General features: G+C 41.2%; 1 protein-coding gene and 1 long non-coding RNA gene across 2 annotated transcripts in view; one reads left to right on the top strand and one right to left on the bottom strand.

The window, feature by feature from the left end:
- The window catches only part of LOC140485362 (uncharacterized), a 107,702-nt gene extending 102,496 nt beyond the window's left edge, over window positions 1-5,206 (top strand). Inside the window, exon 3 of the long non-coding RNA XR_011962337.1 lies at window positions 5,022-5,206. This is a non-coding gene — a long non-coding RNA (uncharacterized lncRNA). The remainder of the gene's footprint in view (window positions 1-5,021) is intronic.
- Window positions 1-22,265, bottom strand: part of man2a1 (mannosidase, alpha, class 2A, member 1) — a 233,201-nt gene that overhangs the window by 185,875 nt on the left and 25,061 nt on the right. Inside the window, exon 4 of the mRNA XM_072583645.1 lies at window positions 5,440-5,611. Within this exon, the coding sequence (XP_072439746.1) occupies window positions 5,440-5,611 (172 nt within the window). The remainder of the gene's footprint in view (window positions 1-5,439; window positions 5,612-22,265) is intronic.

Raw genomic sequence — 22,265 nt, 5'->3', positions numbered from 1 at the left:
TTGGAGGGCCGAAGGACCTGTTCCTGTGTTGTAAATTTTCTTTATTCTTTGACTACTACTCACTACAGGTACCAACAATTCAATATTGGATTCCTATGAACACAGAAACCAGTATTCAAACCGAAGGCCATTGAGAGTTTTGAGCCAGGGACTGCTGCATCATATGGTTTCTGAGCTCTCGTCAATTATTACAGATTACCCAGTGTAAAGCATTTAAGGGAACCTAATACTTAAAATTCCATCACATTGAGAGCGTTTAGTTTGAATCTGCCAAGATTACATTCAAATCTAGGTGAAAATATGTGGAAAAAACAGAATAATTTCAAATTACACAAAATTTCTAATTTTTCTGTTCTTTTTCACTCCCTGTTTTGTTAATTGTAGCTATTGTAGACCATTTTCTCTTGGAACAAGAAAAAAAGGAGGTACTTAGTGAGATAAAAGTGGCCGGTATAGCTGTTAGTGCTGGTCCAACTAGAGCAAGATAATGAGATGTCCTAAGTGGTTAGGCAGCACAGAGTTACTATACAGTGTTGGCATGGACAAAAGTGAGGGACGGTGCTGCATGCAACAGTGAAAGTGGTAGACTTTGAGTTTGGTGGGAAGTGGGTGCAGATATAGAAATATATAAGAAAGTGAGGGAAATAGGAAATGATACAGTGTGAAACGGAGAGAAGAATTTTCCCTCACACAGCCATAAAGTCATCGATCTTCTCCAGCACAACTGAGCATTTTTCCAGTAGACATCATACTGAACTTGGTGGTAACTTTGAACCAGCCTGGTGGGTTCTGATGCTATGATCCTCTGTAAGCGGCCTCCAAAGAGACGATAGCCCTTCTCTGCATCATCCCATCTACCAGAACCTCCACATCTCTGTTCACAAGAACCATGCAGAGCAGCTCCAGACTGACAGCGCATGATGTGGTGCATGACAGCAGTTTTAAATATGGCAACAGCATCAGGGATCTTGGAATGCTGGCAGAGCTGAGTATTTTGCTGCTGGCGAGGGGGAAAGTGGCTTGAACTAGGTACCATACAGACATGGTACACAGCTAATGGGGAAAGCCGAGGAGAACTACAGGGGAAAATCCATTAAGGTTCAAAGAGAGAAATCCTCCATGAAAGTGACAAAACTGAAACTTAGCCAATTTCTAGTAAAATTCAGTTCTATAAAACTACTGAATTTAATTAATAATCCATCTGGTTCATTCACGATCCTTAGGGAAGACATGTGACTTTTCATCCACAATGATTGACTCTGAAATGCCCCAACCAATAACTCGGTTGCATCAAGATGCTACAAAGAAGCCAAAAAATAAAACCAGAGCAGCTGCCTGCCACTGGCCTAACTAGACTGAACAAAAGCAAATTGCACACAGGTCAACACCGCAATACCCGAACTAACAAACATCTGGATATTTCTGCTAGAATTGTAAGAAATATATTGTAGTAAAGACTATGATTAGTCATGCAACTATCTTACATAAATATATGTAATTTTTCCCTTCCTCAAGCAATGATGTGAAAGGTGAGAAAACAAGACCACAATGATTGACATTGAGAAACATGTTTCTGATTTTTCCACTTGGGTCTGAAATAGTGACTTCAAAATTTTGTCAGGGAACAGTAATTACCTTATATCCATCCATTTGATGCTCATAACTCCAATGCCTTATTTATACCCCTCTTTAACTGCACATGTCCTTCTCTGAAAAACTAGACTGTGCAAATTCCTGACATTTAAATCACAGCAAATGTCGCGAGGCTACAGCATGGTGAATGCTTGTCCCAGGCATCATCTAACTGCCTCTTCATAGCTACAAGCTTTCTGAACCTTTTGGCTACATCCATTGGCATCAACAAAACACTAGCCTTACAATATCATCATGTCTGCTAATGTTCCAATTCACACTTCAAATCAGCCCTTCAGCTCTTTACTTTGGAGCTCAGGGACACCTTTGGCTAGCATTCGACTGTCAGATCACTTTGCACAAAGGGACACACATGTATCCTCTGCACCTGTACCTGCACATTATGGCCCTTAGACAGCTTTCTTTCTGGCTGGGACCTTCAGTGCTCAGTTACAGACTGCCACCTTGCTGCAGTGGAGAGGCTTGACTGTTTTGTTGATCCTGAGATCAATGCCAACAAGAGTTCTTAACATTTGGTGAGGCTATCCATAATGGTAAGGTCAGAGGAGAGGAACCAAACAAGGCATAATCCAAAACAAGTTCTCATATGACGATTAAGATGAAAGTTATTCTTGTGATATCAATTGGTGCAACGGTGGATGAAGGTTGCAAAAATAAGTAGCTCCCCAGTCATTGAGGTTTCCATGCCAATGAAACTGGATCTACCTTCTGTCAGGGACTTTGTGTCTGATATGCAACACCATTCCCACCTCAAAAGATGTGTACACGGTCTGGAAAATGCTGAAGGCAGCCATCATCTCATGTTGTGAAGAAACCATTGGCTACAAGACCAGGAAACACTAAGACTGTTTTACGAAATGACATATCATCCAAGACCTCATTAACAAGAGGAAATCACTCTATGCCTGTCAAAACACCTGCCAGCTAGGCAAATAGGACAGCAAAGGCAGAATCATAAAGAACAATAAGGGAAATCAGAAACCAGTAGCGAACTGAGAAAGCTAAGAAGCCGCAACTCCTTGCTGACAAGCATAGCACCAATGGCACCTTTAGTATCACCAAGACAATGTAGAGACATAACTTTCTCAGCCTGAAACCGGTGTAGAGTAAGGACGGAATCCTTTGAGAGAAAAAAATAATTATCTTCTGATGGAGAAAATGCTTCAAAAGAACTCCCAAACTGCAATATAATCATCATGTTTGAGGAAACCCTCCAACTTCCCATCAAAGATGATCTTGGGTTCACACCTAATGTGGCAGAAGTTGAAGCCACCAATGGACATGTGAAGAACTGAAAAGCTGCAGGAGTAGACAGCATTCCAGCAAGAGATTTTCAAACTTGAAGGAAGGAAGTGAACTTATGCATCATCTCCAACTATTCCTGAAAATCTGGGACAAAGAAAAAATCCCAACCAATGTTAGGGATGTTGCCATTGCCACTATCTTTAAAGGAGACAAAGTAGATTGTGGGAACTACAAAAGAATCTCCTTGCTCTCCATCGCCAAGAAGATATTCACCTGAAACCTTGCTACACACCCCTTCCTGTATGAGAAAATCCTTCCTAAAAGCTGGTGTGGCTCCTGACCAAACCATGGAATTTTGGACATGATTATCATTGCTCACCAACTCCAAGTGAATCGCCAGGAACAACATCACCCACTCTAAATGGCCCTCATCGATCTGACCAAGGCTTTTGACTCAGCCAATTAGGAAATACTACAGAAAGCCTGTCAAAGGCTAGCTGTCCAGCGAAATTCATCAACCTCCTCTGTCTTCTCCATGAATAGATGTTATTGATGGTCTTCACCAACGGTAATATAACAGAATCTTTCGAGATCAAGATCGGAATCAGGCAAGGATGTTTCATCAGCTCCACCTTTTCCTCATATTCATTGCTAACATTCTTCATCTTGTCAAGATGAAGTTGCCCAGAGGTGTTGCATTGACTAAACATTGGACGGAAAACTTTTCAACCTCAACCTCCTAAAATCCAAGAAGAGGATGCCACCAACCTCACTTGTGGAACTTCAGTATGCAGATGACAATGTCATTTCTGCTCTCTCAGAAAAGAATCTTCAAGCTTCACTTAATAATTTTGCATACTGAAAACTCAAACTCATCAAGACTCAAATCCTTAACCAACACATACCAAGTAAAATTCCAGTTCATCACAGCATAAAGATCAACAGAGAAGTTCTCCCAAATGTGGAACATTTCCGTTATCTAGGAAACCACCTCTCATTAAGGCTGATGTCAGTGTGGAGATTCAATATCTAATCTGCATGTCTCACCTTTGAATGCATAAGGATGACAGTCTTCAATGGCCATGACATCTGTACTGATACTAAGATCCTTGCATATAAGGCAGTCTTCTTTCCAACTCTTCGACATGGCTCCAAAGCTTGGGCTACCTACCTCTAGACCCTGAATGATTAACTTCATGCTGTTTGAGACAGATTCTGCACTTTATTTGGAAGAATAGGTGTATGAAATCACGAAACTGAAGCAGCTAGGAGCACCAGGATTGAAGCCATAATCAACTGGAACCAACTCTGCTGGGCCACCACATACTTAGGATGCCTGAGTTCTGATGTCATAGCAAATCTTCTTCATCCAGATAAAGGAAGACACTCTAATGAGGAGTGGGCAAATAAGTCATTTCAAAGACTCTCTGTAGGCTTCCCTCAACGAATGCAATACTGATGTAAATGCATGGGAGACATTTGTTCGGAAGAAACTGACTTGTAAGGATCTCCTCTTTGAATTCTTTGAGAGCAACCAACCAGCAGGAGGAAATATTGAAAAGGAACAGGAGAAAGGACTGTCAACCATATCAAGGAAGATGACCACCTGCCAAATGTGTGGTTGGTGATGCCATCCGAGGATCAGGCTGATTAGCTGCATGAAGATTCACAGAATCCATAACCAACGACATGGAATTTCCTTGGTGGACAATCATAACCATTAGTAAATTATTGCTGACAATGATGACAGTCTGCCAACTTTATACAGAATAATCTGAACAATCAAAGGGTGCAGCAAATACCGTTTTGAGGCACCATGCTACATCAACGTCACACATGCAGCATATGGTCCATGTTAACCAACATACTTCAAGCAAATGACAACAAGTAAATGTCAAAGGGAAGCAGACCTCATGGGAGGAATGGGAACTTTGGTCAGTTAGAAAGTATCACCTATACATACTGAATACTAACGCATGGAATACATATTAAATATGTGCAATTTTTAAAATAACTGCTTTTACATTCTACATATCATAATGTTTCCCTGTTTATTAATCTTTCATTTATTATTTACTGCATTTTTATATTCTGATCTATCTTCAATTTTTCTTTCCTTTCAGTCTGATGCTATATTTAGTCTTTCTAGTTAACCACAGATGATGGGTTCATCACTTGGAATTTTTCATACTCACTGAAATATGGCAAAAAAGGTAAAACAATTAAAGAGGTATGTATGACACAGTTCAGGCTGTTAATACAAGTGAGAATCAGGTGGGATACAGGAAGTTCATAAGGGAAATGTAATAAAGACAGAATATGTGAATCAGTGATAACAATAAGAGAATTCAATGTGTTCTGCAAGCATATAAATAGCAATAAAACATTAAAAGCTACTATTGAAATAATAATGGTAGAAAAAATTGTGTTTTTCAATTATCTTTTAGCTAGAGCAACTGACTAATGTTTAGAAGCTCCAAAACCAATTATTGTAACTATGTTATAGCATTAAGCTAGTATATTTTCTTAATAATTGTTAACCTTTTGACAGCATCTTTCTTCTGGCTATCTATAGTGCTCCACCACTTTGAAAAGTATGAAATCTCAGACCAGATGAATCTTCTGCGAGCATCCTCTTGTAACTTCACCACCATGTTGTTTAGGATATGCTGGGTCTGATCGCTGTAGTATTCATCAAATGTTTTCAGCCAACCTGGAAATAATCAATAAGATCAATATCTTAAAATGTTATTAATTTCAATTAAACGCCTTTCTAAAGTTTAGCCTATATGCTAATATTCACCAGCAACACCTTTGAAGCTTTATTGCCAGGTTTACAACAAAAAGCAATTAATCAGATGGTGTCTAATGTGCCCAGTTGCACACAAGTAAAACCATTAAGGAACATATTAATAGGATTAGGCCTATGAGTCCTGATTGAACTTCTTAATGCTTTTTAATAACACTATGCCCAGAAATCTTTATGCCATTGGTAATGAGAAATCTATTAATTTCTACCTTCAACATACTCAGAAGACTCAGCAATCACAGAACTCTGTGGTAGCGAACTCCAAAGGTTCACAAATCTCAAGTTTAAAAAGGAACTCCTCATCGTTGACCTAAGTGGCATCCACCTTATTTTTAATTTGTGCCTCCTGGTGCTAGACTCTCCACCAAAAGGGACCATCCTAGCTGCATCGACTCTGTTTAACCTTTTTGAGCCTTTACTAAGGTTCAGTTAGATCATCTCTCAACCTTTGAATCTCTAGAGAATCTTTCAGTCTATCCACAGCAAGCTATTTTACTCTGACTGAAGCATTAGCCTGAATCTTCCATGAGCAGCAAATCACCCCAGAGCTGCTACTAATTGAAATACTCATTCCAGAGCACATGTACATAGATACATTTCAACCTCTTGTTCTCATTCGAATGTCTGGAAGCAAATAACTCTTTAGACAAGAGGGAGCAATTTTCATACACTTTGCCCAAGGTAATTCTTTTATATTTACTGCCACTGGAAGGAAAGACTTGCATTCATATAACACCTAACTGGCAGTTCTACAGCATGCAGTTTTGAACTCCTTCCACTAAAAAGCATATACTTGCATGGAACTAAAACTTGCTAGATTAATTTCTGAGATAAGGCGATTGTGTCATCAGAAAAGATTGAGCAGACTAGGTTTATATTCTCAAGAGTTAAGAAAAGATGAAGCATAGAAACACAGAAAATAGGAGAATGAATAGGCCATTTAGCCCTTTGAACCTGTATCATTGCAGGGTACATAAATTTTGATAGTGATAATACAAACAAATGAATACAAAATATTAGGAACTGATGCATGAACCCAGCATATTACAGTACGAGAAGGACAGGAGACTATTCCACCCATCACGTCCGTGAGAATTCTTTGTAAGAACAGTTCAGCTAATCCTGCACTTCTGTCACTTTCTGCAAACCTGCAGCTTATCTAAACTTAGAAAATAGGTGTAGTATTAGAAGTAGACCATTTGGCCCTTCGAACCTACTCCACCATTTAAAATTATTATGCTTGATCATCCAACTCACTACCCTGTTCCACTTTCTCCCGATATAGTTTGATCCCTTTAGCACTAAGAACTATATCTAACACCTTGCTGAAAACATTCAATGTAATGGCCTCAATCACTTCTGTGGCAGACAATTCCACAGACTCATCAGTTCTACCATCCCATGAGTTGATATCATTGAAAGCATATAAAATTCTTAAAAGGATGGTCAGGATAGGTGCTGGGAGGGCATTTCCCACACAACAGAATCAGGAACTTGAGAATCAGTCACAGAATAACAGGGGAGTTTTTTATGACTTAAAAGAGAAACTTGTTCACTCAAAAGGGATGAAATGCTTAGGAATTACCGTTGCAACTGGTACTGGATTCTCAGTCATTGAATGGATTCATGTCAAAGATTTACAGATTTTAGATACTTTAAAATAAAAAGCTAGGATATGAAGTTATATGAGAAGGTGTATATGATTTGGTAAATCAGCCCTGATATTAATAAATGGCAGAGTAAGCTTGAGGGGCTACTCCTATTGTTTACAACCTCAGGATGTCCACAATGTAGTTTTGAACTTATCCACTTCAGCAGGAAGAATAGAGAATTTAAATATTATTTAAATAAAGACTGCAGAAAACTACAGCACAGGAGGGCTTTTTGGGATTCTTCATGGAGAATTCACAAAATGCTAGCATCCAATAGGAAAGGCAAATGGAATGTTGGCCTTCATGTCAAATGGCATGGAGTACAAAGATACGGCAGTTTTGTTAAACCTATACAAGGCACTGGTTAGACAACAGCTTGAGTATTGTAAGAAAAATTTTGGACCCCTTATCTAAAGAAAGATATATTGGCATTGGCAGCATTCCAGAGTAAGTTTAATCCTGGTTTGGAGTCAATGTCTTAAGTGGACAGGTTGAGTAGGTATGTCATGTAATCATTGGAATTTAAAAGAATGAGAAGTGAGCTAATTAAAAAAAACAAGATTCTTACAGAACTTAACAGGGTAGATGCAAAAAGGTAGTTTCCTCTTGTGGGAAACTCTAGAACTAGAGGCCATGATCTCAGATTATAGTGCTGCTCTTTTAAGGCAGAGATAAAGCAGAAAGTTTTGATTGGGTGTTGAATTTGTGGAATGCTTTACCACAGAGCACTGCTGAGGCTGGATCATTAAGTATATTGAGACAGACAGACAGATTGTTTAACAGTAAGGGAACAGATGGCTGGAGGGATAAGGCAGGAAGGGGACTTAAGGATGGTCAAATCAATCATGATTTCATTGAATGACTGAGTAGATTCAATGGGCTGAAGAGCCTGCTTCTCTTGTATCTTATGGTCTAATAAAATGCAGTCACTGCTGTAACATAAGAACACAAATGTTCATTTGTATACAGAAAGGCCCAAAGCAGCAACATAATAATGACCAAATAATCTGCTTTAGCATTGCTCTTTCAGGGATAAATTAGATACCAGTGATGATCATGTTCTTCTCTGAAATGGTGCAATAGTACATCTGAATATTGATGCCGTCTCCACTGTGAATCCAAGCATAAATTCAGCGACTGTTTATCAAATATATTTCTACTGTCAGCCTCAAAACATGCAACATCTTTGCATCTCCTATTTCCACTCTTCTATTTATACCCATACCTGATGTTTCGATCATCCAACTTACGAGTGGTCATTTAACTGAATTAACATCCAGGAAGCAAATAGTCCTAATAACATTTACCCATTTAATTTCCATATCCCTTCATCTCTATGCTTACTTTTAGCTTAGAATTTTGATCTTGAAAGATTACTTAGTTTCTGTCCCATTCAGCAAAACTGGAAGTCTCAAATTGCTGTGAAAAGGAGCTGTGCCTGACCTCTGTTGTAAATCACTTACTCATAACACGGTATCTACAACCTCATTCCTGATTCCTTAATAACTGAGGACAGTTTATTTCTATTTACCTTGTCCCATTATTTTTATATTGATACAATATTTCTATTATATCTGGAAGGAAACTGCATTGCTGCAACAAGAAAAGCTTTATTATTTCAAGTTTCTCCATATTTGTATTGCCGTAGGAGATGGCACAGGGCAGGATGACACTAGGCACACAGACACACAAGATGGCCACTGAGCCATCAGTTGGTCACTTGACACATAAGATGGCTGCCGGACCACAATATGGAGAGAGACAGCACAGCAAATACAGACACCGCCTGGGGCCACCACAATGCACTCACAACCTAGTTGATTAGTTTAAGGCGGGTGGAGGAGAGAATACACATGAGTAACGTACGCTGCCCGCTGAAGTGCCTGAGTCCAGCCAATTCCTTTGATAGAAATGCTAACAGCTTGATATGGACTCAATACAAAATGCTAATAGCCAGGGCCGCAGTCATCGTTCTTCTCAGGAAGAGCGATTAGCGCCATTACTACAGCAATGGACTTCCACGCAGACAATGAAACTGACAAAGTCTGCACTGAAACTAACAAGAACTGCGCTGAAATTAACAAAGGCAGTGCTGGAGCTGACAATGACTGTATTGAAACGATCAACGATTCTACAATGATTGCCATAAACAAATCATGTTACAAAGACAATAATCTCATCACTGACCTATTGTATCACAAGATTTATAAAAGTATTTTGACATGTGCTTTGGGTAGAGAGAAGAATCACAGCTAAGCACTGTGCTGTTGGTGTCTTTCTCTCCCAGAGTTCCAGTAGTTCCTTGTACAATAAACTGTCATTGAATTCCGACTTTGACTCAGAGGCTGGTGATTTTCCCCATAACAGTACCTTCCATGATTAGCTGACTTATGTGAGGTACTTTATAAATTTGTGTTTTAGTTATTTAATACAGTGTTACAAAGTCTATGTTTTTGTGCATAGACAGGAGTGGCAAGGTATTTGTGCCATTTAGGCTTGCTCAGTAGAAATAATTACTCCTCTTCATTCCTAGCACAATGTTTACAGTCTACAGAAGGTCATTCTTTTGTCATTCTTGTATGTGTTTTGTTATCAGTATGCACACCTTGAGAGAACGTGCTGCAGAGATATGGAAACTTATCCACTGTTGACAGATTCTGGTTACGGACTGAAATCTTGGGCTGAGGAAAAGACCTTCCTGAAGCAGACTGGTAATTGTTTCGCCATGCCCTTAGCAAGACCAAAATTGTTGCTGCATGCATTGGAGAAGAGCTCTATGCTATGTTGCAAGTCATCTCTGAATTGGCAATGTGGAGTCATTGGTGGACAGTAAGTCACAGCCTATGTCCTTGGAGACATGGGCCTTTGCCAAGAGTTGTAACAGATTGAGAAGCTCAGCCCTTGCCATATCTGATTTCAATGTCAGGATCACCATTGTGAGGAAGTCAGAGAGCATGGAAAAGAAAAAAAAATGTTCAAGAGGTTTGATGCTGACAAGCAACTCTTTTTAACATTTTCGCTGACTAGGAATTATAGTCTCATAGGGTGTGCAAACATGCTGCAGTGGAATTGTCAAATTGTTGTGATGAATTTCTCAGTGCATCAGGTTTTTCCTTCCTTCGAAGGGCTCTCACAGTCAACTCCAAAGGTCCTCATCAAATCAACAGATATGGTACCCAGGTCTGTATTTTGTTCCTGACATTTCTTCTCTGCTGTCTTTTACTGTGTATCAGTTGTTCCTTGACCTTTTCTGAATCTGCAGTAGATACTAGTTGTGACTTTACACTAAGCTGTTCAGATGGATTGTGACAAAACATTTACTGGCAAGGGAAAGGTATGACATTCTTCTATCATTTTTGCAGGATTAATAAGTTCCTTTCTGCTTATACATGTGGATAATATAAACATCTTTTCATTTTTGCTGGTTGGTTCCTTGCTCCCACACAGATTGAAACAATTCGATAACCTCCAACTCTGCAGATGTCAGCTAAGGTAGCATTATCTCGCAGAAATGTGCCACAAGAATTTAATGCTTTCATAATGTTGAAGAATGTGTGAAGATCATCAGTACAGCAGTTGATGGCATCCCTGTGACACCCTGATGATTGCTTCTACATTGATGGACGAAGGCAACTAAGGCTATTTTCCTTAAATTGTTCTGCCAATTTCTTTTTAAAGAGTTTGTGCTCTTTCTGTGAATAGTGTGAATATAGCAGCAATGAGGAATGGTGATGAACCCGTAAACTGGTGGAAATCAGAAAAAAAGCCAGTCGAAACAAAAGGCCTCAGGATTGACCACACGAGAGAGTCTGGAAAGGCCATACAAATGGTACAGTTTTAGCAATGCCCTGCATGGTTGGAGACTATTGTAAAACATTCAGAGGCCCAACAGAAGTTTGTTGCAGGTTACAGAATTAAGATATTTCACTAAGAACAGGGAAGTGGAGAAAGGGAGATGTGGCATTGTTAGTCAAAGACTATATTATGGTGGCAGAAAGGACATTTGATGAGGGCTCATCTAATGAGGTAGTATGGGCTGAGGTTAGAAGCAAGAAAGGAGAGGTCACCCATTTGGGAGTTTTCCATAGGACTTCAAAAAATTTCGGAGATGTAGAGGAAAGGATTGCAAAGATGATTCTAGACAGAAGCGAAAATAACAAGGTAGTTTTTATGGAGGACTTCAGCTTTCCAAAGATTGACTGGAAACACTATAGTTTGAGCACTTTAGATGGGTCAGTTTTTGTCCAGTGTGTGCAGAAGGGTTTTCTGACAGTATGTACATAGGCTAGCAAGAGGCAAGGCTACATTGGATTTGGTACTGGGTAATGTATCAGGCCAGGTGTTAGACTTACAGGTAGGTGAGTACTTTGGCGATAGTGACCACAATTCGGTTATGTTTACTTTAGTGATAGAAAGGGACAGGCATGTACCGCAGGGAAAGAGTTATAGCTGGGGGAAAAGCAATTATGATGCAGTTAGGCAAGATTTAGGATGCATAGGATGGGGAAGTAAACTGCATGGATGGGCACAAATGAAATGTAGAGCTTATTCAAGGAAAATCTACGGAGTGTCCTTGATAAATACGTATCTACCAGGCAGGGAGGAAGTGGTTGAGCGAGAAACCGTGATTTACGAAAGAAGTTGAATTTCTTGTGAAGAGGAAGAAGGAGGCTTATGTAAAGATGACTTGAAGGCTCAGTTAGGGCACTTGAGTGTTATATGTTAGCCAGGAATGACCTAAAGAGTGCACTAAGAAGAGCCAGAAGGGGACATGAGAAGTCTTTGACAGGTAGGATCAAGGAAAACCCTAAAGCTATCTATAGGTATGTCAGGAATAAAAGAATGACAAGTGTAAGATTAGGGCTAGTCAAAGACAGTACTGGGAAGTTGTGCATGGAGTCAGATGAGATAGGAGAAGCGCTAAATGAATATTTTTCGTCAGTATTCACATAGGAAAAAGACAATGTTGTTGAGGAGAATACTGAAATACAGGCGACTGGACTAGAAGGGAGTGAAGGTTCCTAAGGAGGGAGTGTTAGCAATTCTGGAAAGTGTGAAAATAGATAAATCTCCTGGGCCAGATGGAATTCATCCTAGGATTCTCTGGGAAGCTAGGGAGGAGATTGCAGAGACTTTGGCTTTGATCTTTATGTCGTCATTGTCTATAGGAATAGTGCCAGAAGACTGGAGGAGAGCAAATGTTGTCCCCTTGTTCAAGAAGAGAAGTAAAGACAACCCTGGTAATTATATACTAACGAGCCTTACTTCGGTTGTGGGCAAAGTGTTGGAAAGGATTATAACAGATAGGATTTATCATTATCTAGAAAAGAATAGTTTGATTAGGGACAGTCAATACGGTTTTGTGAAGGGTAGGTCATGCATTGCAAACTTATTCAGTTCTTTGAGAAGGTGACCAAACAGCAGGATAACAGTAAAGCAGTTGATGTGGTTTATATGGATTTCAATGAAGTGTTTGATAAGGTTCCCCATGGTAGGCTTTTGCAGAAAATAGAGAGACATGGGATTGAGGGTGATTTAGCAGTTTGGATCAGAAATTGGCGAGTTGTAAGAAGACAGAGGGTGGTGATTGATGGGTAATATTCATCCTGGAGTTCAGTTACTAGTGGTGTAGTGCAAGGATCTGATTTGGGGCCACTGCTGTTTGTCATTTTTATAAACGATCTGGATGGAGGGCGTAGAAGGATGGATTAGTAAATTTGCAGATGATACCACGGTCAGTGGAGTTATAGACAGTGTGGAAGGATGTTCAGGTTCCAGAGGGACATAGATAAGCTGCAGAGCTGTACTGACAGGTGTCAAATGGAGTTTAATATGGAAAAGTGTGAGGTGATTCACTTTGAAAGGAGTAACAGGAATAAAGAGTATTGGGCTAACGGTAAAATTCTTGCTACTGTAGATGTGTACTGTATGTGTATTGATCCCCGAAAGTCCCCACCCAGGTTGATAGGGTTGTTAAGAAGGCATATGGGTGTATTAGCTTTTACTGGTTGAGGGATTGAGGTTTGGAGCGTGAGGTCATGTTGCAGCTGCATAAAACTACGGTGCGGCCACACTTGGAGTATTGCGTGCAGTTCTGGTAACCGCATTAAAGAAAGGATGTGGAAGCATTGGAAAGGGTGCAGAGGAGATTTACCAGGATGTTGCCTTGTATAGAGGGAAGGTCCTATGCGGAAAGGCTGAGGAACTTGAGGCTGTTTTCATTCGAGAGAAGGTTGAGAAGTGACTTAATAAAAACATTAAAGATGATCAGAAAATTAGATAGAGTGAACAGTGAGAAACTTTTCCCTCTGATAGCGATAGCTAGAACAAGGGGATATAGCTTTAAATTGAGGGGTGCTAGATATAGGACAGATGACAGAGGTAGACTTTTTACTCAGTTATAAGGGCATGGAATGCCCTGTTTACAACAGTAATGCACTCGCCAACTTTAAGGGCATTTAAATAGTCATTGGATCAACATATCGATGATAATGGAATAGTGTAGGTTAGATGAGCTTCAGACTCGTTTCACATTTCGGCGCAACATTGAGAGCCAAAGGACCTGTACTGCACTGTAATGTTCTATGTTCTAGAAATAAAAGTATTTATGAAGGCTAAGGTGGCTCAGGGAAGTTGCCTAGATTTTAAAAAGGTTTCCAGTCTGTCAGTAAAACTAACAAGGGTTAAGAAGGGCACATAGACAGAAGAGAGACGTCTGCAACAGAAATTATTTTGAATTTGTCTCATATTACTTTTTCTCCCTTATGAAACAGATCATGATGTCACCCCTAACCCTCTGTTTATGAATTCTAAATGATTCAAAATCAATTTTCCTTCAAATAGAATATTCAAGTATCAAATGCTGAGTCAGTTTAGTTAGCATGATCGTTCAAAGCATATAATCAAAACCAGCGTGTGCCACAGCAAATAGTGTTCACATGTGTTGGAAACTATCATAATAAGGTTCTCCCTTTCTTCAGAACAACACAAGATAGACATCTCACCTGCTATTGCCTTGTGATAATTTGAGTGGAGTTTCTGCACAACGCTACATAGCGTAAAATTCAAGGAGAATAATGAGTTAGCATTTGTTTTCCGGAAATGTCTGCAAAGTACGGTCAGTGTTTGCTGCAACCACCATCAACAAGAGAAGAGGAATACTTGCATTCCAACACCACAAGCAGCAAGTGACAGACAGAGGCACAGAATTCCAAACAAACTGATCAGATCTAAGCTCTGCAGTTCTGCTATATCCAGTTACAAATGGTGGTGGAAAAGTAAATAACTCACTGGAGGAAGAGTTTCCACAAATATCCCATCCTCAATTTTTTTTTGGGGGGGGGGGGATGTGTGGAATGGGGAGTGTGGAATGGCCGAAGCCTATCACATTAGTGCTGAAGGTAAGGCTAAAGCATTCGCAACAACCTTCAGTCAGAACATTCCGATGGATTATTCATCTCAGCCGTCTGCAGAGGTTGCTAGTATTGCTGATGCCACATTTTACCCAATTCAGTTCACTTTACCTGATAGCATCAAATGGTTGGAGGCACTGGATACTGATTATGAACACTGACAAGATTCTGACAATCGTACTGATAACACGTGCACCAGAACTTGCTGCACTCTTAACCTAGCTCTTCCAGTACAACTAGAAACTATCCAGTAGTGTGAAAAACTGCACAAGACAAAAAGCAGGACAAATACAACCAGCCAATTAACTATCTCATCAATCTACTCTTGATTATCAGTAAAGTGATGAAAGGTGTCATCAACAGTGCCATCAAGCAGCACCTGCACAGCAATAACATGCCCACTGACACCCAGTTTGAATTCCACCAGGGCCACTGTTCCTGATTTCATTACAATCTTCTTCAACTACAGAAAAGAGCTGAATTCTAGAGGTGAGGTAAGAGAATCTGCCCTTGGCATCAAGGCCAAGTATGACATCAAGGACCTCAAGTAAAACTGGAGTCAATGGGAATCAGAGGAAAACTCTCTGCTTGTTATGGTCATAACTAGCACATAGGAAGATGGTTGTGATTGTAGGTGGCCAGTTATTTCAGCTCCACAAGTTTCTGAGAGTAGTGTCCTCAACCTAACCACCTTCAGCTGCTTCAGCAATAACCCTCCCTCCATTACAAGGTGAAAAGCAGAGATGTTCGCTGATGATTAGACAATGTTTCATGATGTGGACGTGCTGGTGTTGGACTGGGGTGGACAAAGGTAAAAAGATCACACAACACCAGGTTATAGTCCTACGAGTTTATCTGGAAGTACTAGCTATCTGAATAAAGGAACAATGCTCCAAAAGCTAGTACTTCCAAATAAAACTGTGGGACTATAACCTGGTGTTGGGTGATTTTTAACTTTGATAATGTTCAGTACCATTTGCAGGTCCTCAGATAAGAAGCAGGCAATGTCTAAATGAAGTAAGACCTGGAGAATATCCAGGCTTGGCTAAAAAGTGACAAGTAACATTTGCACAACACAAGTGTCAGGCAATTACAATCTCATCATTGTGCCATGCACATTACTATAACTGAAGTCTCCACTATCGATATTCTGGGGGTTACCATTGACCAGAAACGTAACTGAACTAGCAATGTAAATAGAGCGTCTACAAGAGCAGGTCAGAGGCTAGGAGTACTGCAGCAAGTAACTCACCTCCTGACTCCCCAAAGCCCTTTCTACAAAAGGACAAGTCAGGGGTGTGATGGAATAGGTAAGTGCAACTCTAACAACACTCAAGACATTTGACACCATGTAGGACAAAGCAGTCCACTTAACCGACATCACCTCCACTCCCTCTACCACTGACAGTCAGTGTCGTCAATATGTACAATCTACAAGATGTACTACAGAAATTTAGAAAGTAACCTCCAAATACACGACCACTTCCATCAAGGAGGACAAGGCAGCAGATACCTGGGAACATCACTAGTTGCAAAATCTTTTCCATGCTATTCACTGTCCTGATTCAGAAATGTATCATCAGTACTTCAGAGTCGTTTGATCAAAATCATGCAATTCTCTCCCCAACAGCATTGTGGGTCTACATACACTGCATGGATTGCAGCAGGTAAAGAAGGGACCTCATCACCACCTTCTCCATGGCAACTGAAGATGGACAATAAAAGCTGGCCCAAGCAGCGATATTCACATCCATCAGTGAATTTTCGAAAGGTTTGAAAATGAGTTAAGATTTCTTTTCATTCCCAGCAAACATCTTCAAAAAAGCAGTTGGAATGGATAAAATCCTATTCCCCCTCAAAGATCCCTTCTCAAACCTGATGATTTCCACCATTAATTGCACTGGAGACACCAACCATGATCAACTAGTTCGAATTTGGCACAGTAGCATTCAATGAGCAGAGTGTTCATCTTTGACCACATCAGGGTTCATCACAGGAGTGCCACACAAACACTTAGCATTTTTTTCCTTGTGCAAGGGGAGTTTAATTATAATTAAATTATCATTAACATAATGGGGATGGCATGTCAACTTACCAATGGAATAGCTCATGACAGCAAAACATATGCTAGCTTTGCTTTGTTTCCATGCTCACTACAAAAGAATATATCTACCTATGACACTCATAGGTAGATGAATCACATAGAAGGTAGCAATCTTGATAGTTTACTTAGCTAGAGCTCTGTCGATAAGGAAAGTTGTTCTTGCATGACAATTGGCACTGTGACAGTTTACAGGTTGTGCAAATTCCATGTAACAATGGCTTCTGTTGTGTCCTTGACTTTACTGTTTGAGACGGACTTGGGATTATATTAACGGGATCCCTGAAACCTGAGGCCTGTTGTCTCGGGAGATGAAGCAGACAATGTTTAGGACACCTTTTATAGATCCTTGCCTTTACTAAGGAGGGCTGACTGTGGTCCTGAAAAGGAATGCATAATCAGTCAATGGGCTGCCAAATTTCACCCTTTCCACATCCAAAGTTTTACCTGCACATCCACTAATATCATTTATTGTATCCGTTGCTCCCCCGATGCGGTCTCCTCTACATTGGGGAGACTGGGCGCCTCCTAGCAGAGCGCTTTAGGGAACATCTCCGGGACACCCGCACCAATCAACCACACCGCCCCGTAGCCCAACATTTCAACTCCCCCTCCCACTCTACCGAACACATGGAGGTCCTGGGCCCCCTCCACCGCCACTCCCTCACCACCAGACGCCTGGAGGAAGAACGCCTCATCTTCCGCCTCGAAACACTTCAACCCCAGGGCATCAATGTGGACTTCAACAGTTTCCTCATTTCCCCTTCCCGCACCTCACCCTAGTTCCAAACTTCCAGCTCAGCACTGTCCCCATGACTTGTCTGGACTTGTCCTACTTGCCTATCTCCTTTTCCACCTATCCACTCCACCCTCTCCTCCCTGACCGATCACCTTCATCCCCTCCCCCACTCACCTATTGTACTCTATGCTACTTTTTCCCCACCCCCACCCTCCTCTAGCTTATCTCTCCACGCTTCCGTCTCTCTGCCTTTATTCCTGATGAAGGGCTTTTGCCCGAAACGCGATTTCGCTGCTCCTTGGATGCTGCCTGAACTGCTGTGCTCTTCCAGCACCACTAATCCAGAATCTGGTTCCAGCATCTGCAGTCATTGTTTTTACCAAATTTCACCCCTACCTTCACAATGCCCTGAGCTGCCTGTGCACAGGTTCATGGCTACAACTCCAGGTCAAACCATATTTGCTGTCATATAATTGACTCATAGTTATGAGACTTGTGACTGATGATAGATAGAAACATGAAGAACATGACTTACGTGTAAACTGATTTGTAATGAGGGACAGTTATGCACGGTCAGCCTCATTCTTGAGACCTATCTAGGTCCAATGACACGAGGTATCAACACAACGGAGATAGGGCCTGATGCAATAGGTAATCAGGACTACATCGGCATCTTGTTGAGTTTTACATATCCAACAAGGTCACTGGGTTTAGGGTTGTCTCTCCAGAATCTGTCTTCACATGCCAGGACAGACAATGCGCAAAAGTATCTTTTATTTATTCAAAGGAATTAATATATCATTGCCTGGGTCAGAAATTATTGGCCATTCCGAATTGTGCAATCACAAGGGCAGTGAGCTGCCTTTTTTAAAATCCATTTGGTAATAGCAGACCAACACCTGGGGAGGGAATTCCAGAATTCTTACCCAGCAACACTGAAGATATACAGAGGATGGTGAGTTGCATGGAGGGGAGCTAGCAGGTGCTAGTGTTCCAATGTAGTTGCTGCTTTTCTCCTCACTGGTTATTGGTTTGAAAGCTGCTGTGTTTGTGGTGGAGAGATTCAATATTTGTTAATGTGGTTGTCAATCAAGACCATAGAAAGATATAGCAAGAACAGACTCTTCGGCCCACAAGGTTGTGCCAAGGATTATTCCTAATCTAAAATAAAATAACCTAACCTACGTACCCCTCAATTCACTGCTGTCCGTGTACATGTCCAGCAGTTGCTTAAATGTCCCTAATGACTCTGCCTCCACCACCACCGCTGGCAACACATCCCATGTATTCACAACTCTCTGCTTAAAGTACCGACCTCTGATGTCTCCTCTATACCTTCCTTGTAATATCTTAAAACTATGACTGCTTGTGCCAGTCAATCATGCCTGGAGATAAGTGTCTGGCTATTGATTCTATCCATGCCTCTCATTATCTGGTGTACCTCGATCAGGTTACCTCTGTTTCTCCTCTCCAGCGAGGAAGGTCCGAGCTTAGTCAACCTCTCTTTTTAAGGCAAGCCCTCCAGTCCAAGCAGCATCCTGGTAAACCCTCTTTGCACCCTCTCCAAAGCCTCCATATCTTTCCTATAATAGGGCGACCAGAACTGGACACAATATTCCAAATGTGGTCTCACCAAGGTCTCGTAGAGGTGCAGCAAAATCTCACGGTTTATAAACTCAATCCTTCTGTTAATGAAAGCCAAAATAACATATGCTTTCTTAACAAACCCTATCCACTTGGGTGGCAACTTTCAGGGATCTATGCACTTGAACACAAGATCCCTCTGTTCCTCCACACTGCCAAGAATCCTGTCTTTAATCCTATATTCAGCACTCAAGTTCGACCTTCCAAAATGCATCACTTTACATTTATCCAGGTTGAACTCCATTTGCCATTTCTCAGCCCAGCTTTGCATCCTGTCTATGTCACGCTGCAGCCTGCAATAGCCCTCCATACTATCAATAGCACCTCCAACCTTTGTGTCATTGGCAAATCTACTAACCCACCCCTCAACCTCCTAATCCAAGTCATTTATAAAAACTACCAAGAGCAGAGGCCCAAGAACAGAGCCCTGCAGGACACCACTTATCACTGACCTTCAGGCAGAATATCTATAACCACTCTCTGCCTGTCAGCCAACCAATTCTGAATCCAGATAGCCAAATCTCCCTGTGTCCCATATCTCCTGACTTTATGAATGAACCTACCAGGGGGAACCTTATCAAATGTCTTGCTGAAGTCCATATACACCACATCCACTGCTCCACCTTCATCAACCTGTCTCGTCACCTCCTCAAAGAACTCAATCAGATTTGCGAGGCATGACCTGCCCCTCACAAAGCCATGCTGACTGCCTTTAATCACGCTATGCTTTTCCAAATAGTCATAAATCCTATCCCTCAGATTCTTTCCAAAATGTTGCTAACCACAGACATAAGATTGACTGGTCTGTAATTGCCAGGAATTTCCCTATTCCCCTTCTTAAAAAGAGAAGCAACACTCACCTCCCTCCAATTCTCCGGCACGACCCGTGGAGAATCAGGAAGGAAAGACCTTCATCAGCAGCTTAGCAACCTCCTTTCTTGCTTCCTGCAGCAACCTAGGATAAATCTGGTCTGGGGACTTATCAATCTTAATGTTTGCCAAGTAGGAAATCAATTAGGTTGCTTTGTTCTAGATGGTGTCAAGCTTCTCACGTGTTGTTGGGAGCTGCACTCCATAAGACACCGGAGAGATAAGCCTGGCACCATTGAGTATCATCTGCTCAATTTGTCAACAAGATCATGGTTGATCTGATAATTCTCAACTCCACCTTCCAGCCTTTTCCCCAAAAATCATGATTCTCTTATTGATTCAAAATTGGTTTATTACAGCTTTAAACATACTTAAATATACAATTCCACAAAATCCCCACAGCAAGAGAAAAAAAAAGCATTAGCTGTGTTAAATGGGCAACTCTTACTCTATGATATCATGTTCAATGGTCTTAGATCATCCGACAAGGGAAACAAACTCTCTGCATACCTCGTCAAATCCCCTAGGAATCTTTTATATTTCAACAAGGTCTGCTCTAATTCTCCCAAAATCCAATATGTAAAAACCCAATCTATTCAACCTCATAAGACAATCCTTCCATCCCATAACAATGTAACAAGTTTGTCAGGCATGATTTCCCCTCATGAAGCCATGCTGACTTGCCTTGATGATACCAGTTTCTAAATGCTCTGACACATCATCTTTTATAATAATTTGTAATATTTTCTCAACTGCAGATGTTAAGCCAACTGGCCTATAGTTACCTGCTATTTAGTCTCCCACCCTTTTTGAATAAGGGTGTTACATTGGCATTTTTCCTAACCTTCGGACTTTTCCAGAATCTAAGGATTTGTGATAGATCAGTGCCAATGCATCCACGATCACTGAAGCTACGTCCCTTAATACCCTTGGATGTAAATAATCATGTCCAGAAGTGTAAAATTAATAGGGTAGTGATAGTGAGGGATTCCAACTTCCCCAACATTATATGGGGTAGTCATAGAGATATACAGCACAGAAACAGACCCGTCGGTCCAACCCATTCATGCCAACCTAATCTAGTCCCATTTGCCAGCACTTGGCCCAGATCCCCCTAACCCTTTCTATTCATATACCCATCCCGAAGCCTTTTAAATGTTGTAATTGTATCAGCCTCCACCACTTCCTCTGGCAGTTCTTTCCACTCCAGCATCATCCTCTGCGTAAAGACTTTGCCCCTTAGGCCCCTTTTAAATATCTCCCCTCTCTCTTATGGTCTTAAACCTATGCCCTCTAGTTCTAGACTCCTCCACCCTAGGGAAAAGATCTTGCTTATTTACCCTATCCATGCCCCTCAGAATTTTACAAATCTCCATGAGGTCACCTCTTAGCCTCAGACGCTGCAGGGAAAACAGCCCCAGCCTATTCAGTCTCCATGGCAACATCCTTGTAAGTCCTTGTGGTGGCATGGTGGCTCAGTAGTTAGCACTACTGCCTCATAGCGCCAGGGACCAGGTTCGATTCTCACCTCGGGCGACTGTCTGTGTGGAGTTTGTACATTCTCCCAGTGTCTGCGTGTGTTTCCTCCGGGTGCTCTGGTTTCCTCCCACAGTCCAAAGATGTGCAGGTCAGGTGAATTGGCCATGCTAAATTGTCCATAGTGTTAGGTGCATTCGTCAGGGGTATGTGTAGGGGAATGGGTCTGGGTGGGTTAGTCTTTGTAGTATTGGTGTGGACTTGTTGGGTCAAAGGGACTGTTTCCATACTGTAGGGAATCTAATCTAAATCTTTTTTGAACCCTTTCAAGTTTGACAATATCCAGAATTGCACACAACATTCCAAAAGTGGCCTAACCAATGTCCTGTACAGCCACAACTGCTATACTCAATGCTCTGACCAATGAAGGAAAGCATACCAAATGCCTTCTTCACTATCCTATCTGTCTGTGACTCCACTTTCAAGGAACTATGAATCTGCACTCCAAGGTCTCTTTGTTCAGCAACATTCCCCACCTTACCATAGAGTGCAAAAGTCCTGCTCTGACTTGGCTTTCCAAAAGGTAGCATCTCACATTTATCTAAATTAAACTCCAGTGCCACTCCTCAGCCCATTGGCCCATCTCATCAAGATTCCATTGTAA

The sequence above is a fragment of the Chiloscyllium punctatum genome, chromosome 2 (assembly GCF_047496795.1).
Source record: "Chiloscyllium punctatum isolate Juve2018m chromosome 2, sChiPun1.3, whole genome shotgun sequence".
NCBI lineage: Eukaryota > Metazoa > Chordata > Chondrichthyes > Orectolobiformes > Hemiscylliidae > Chiloscyllium > Chiloscyllium punctatum.
This window is presented reverse-complemented; position numbering and strand designations above follow the sequence as displayed.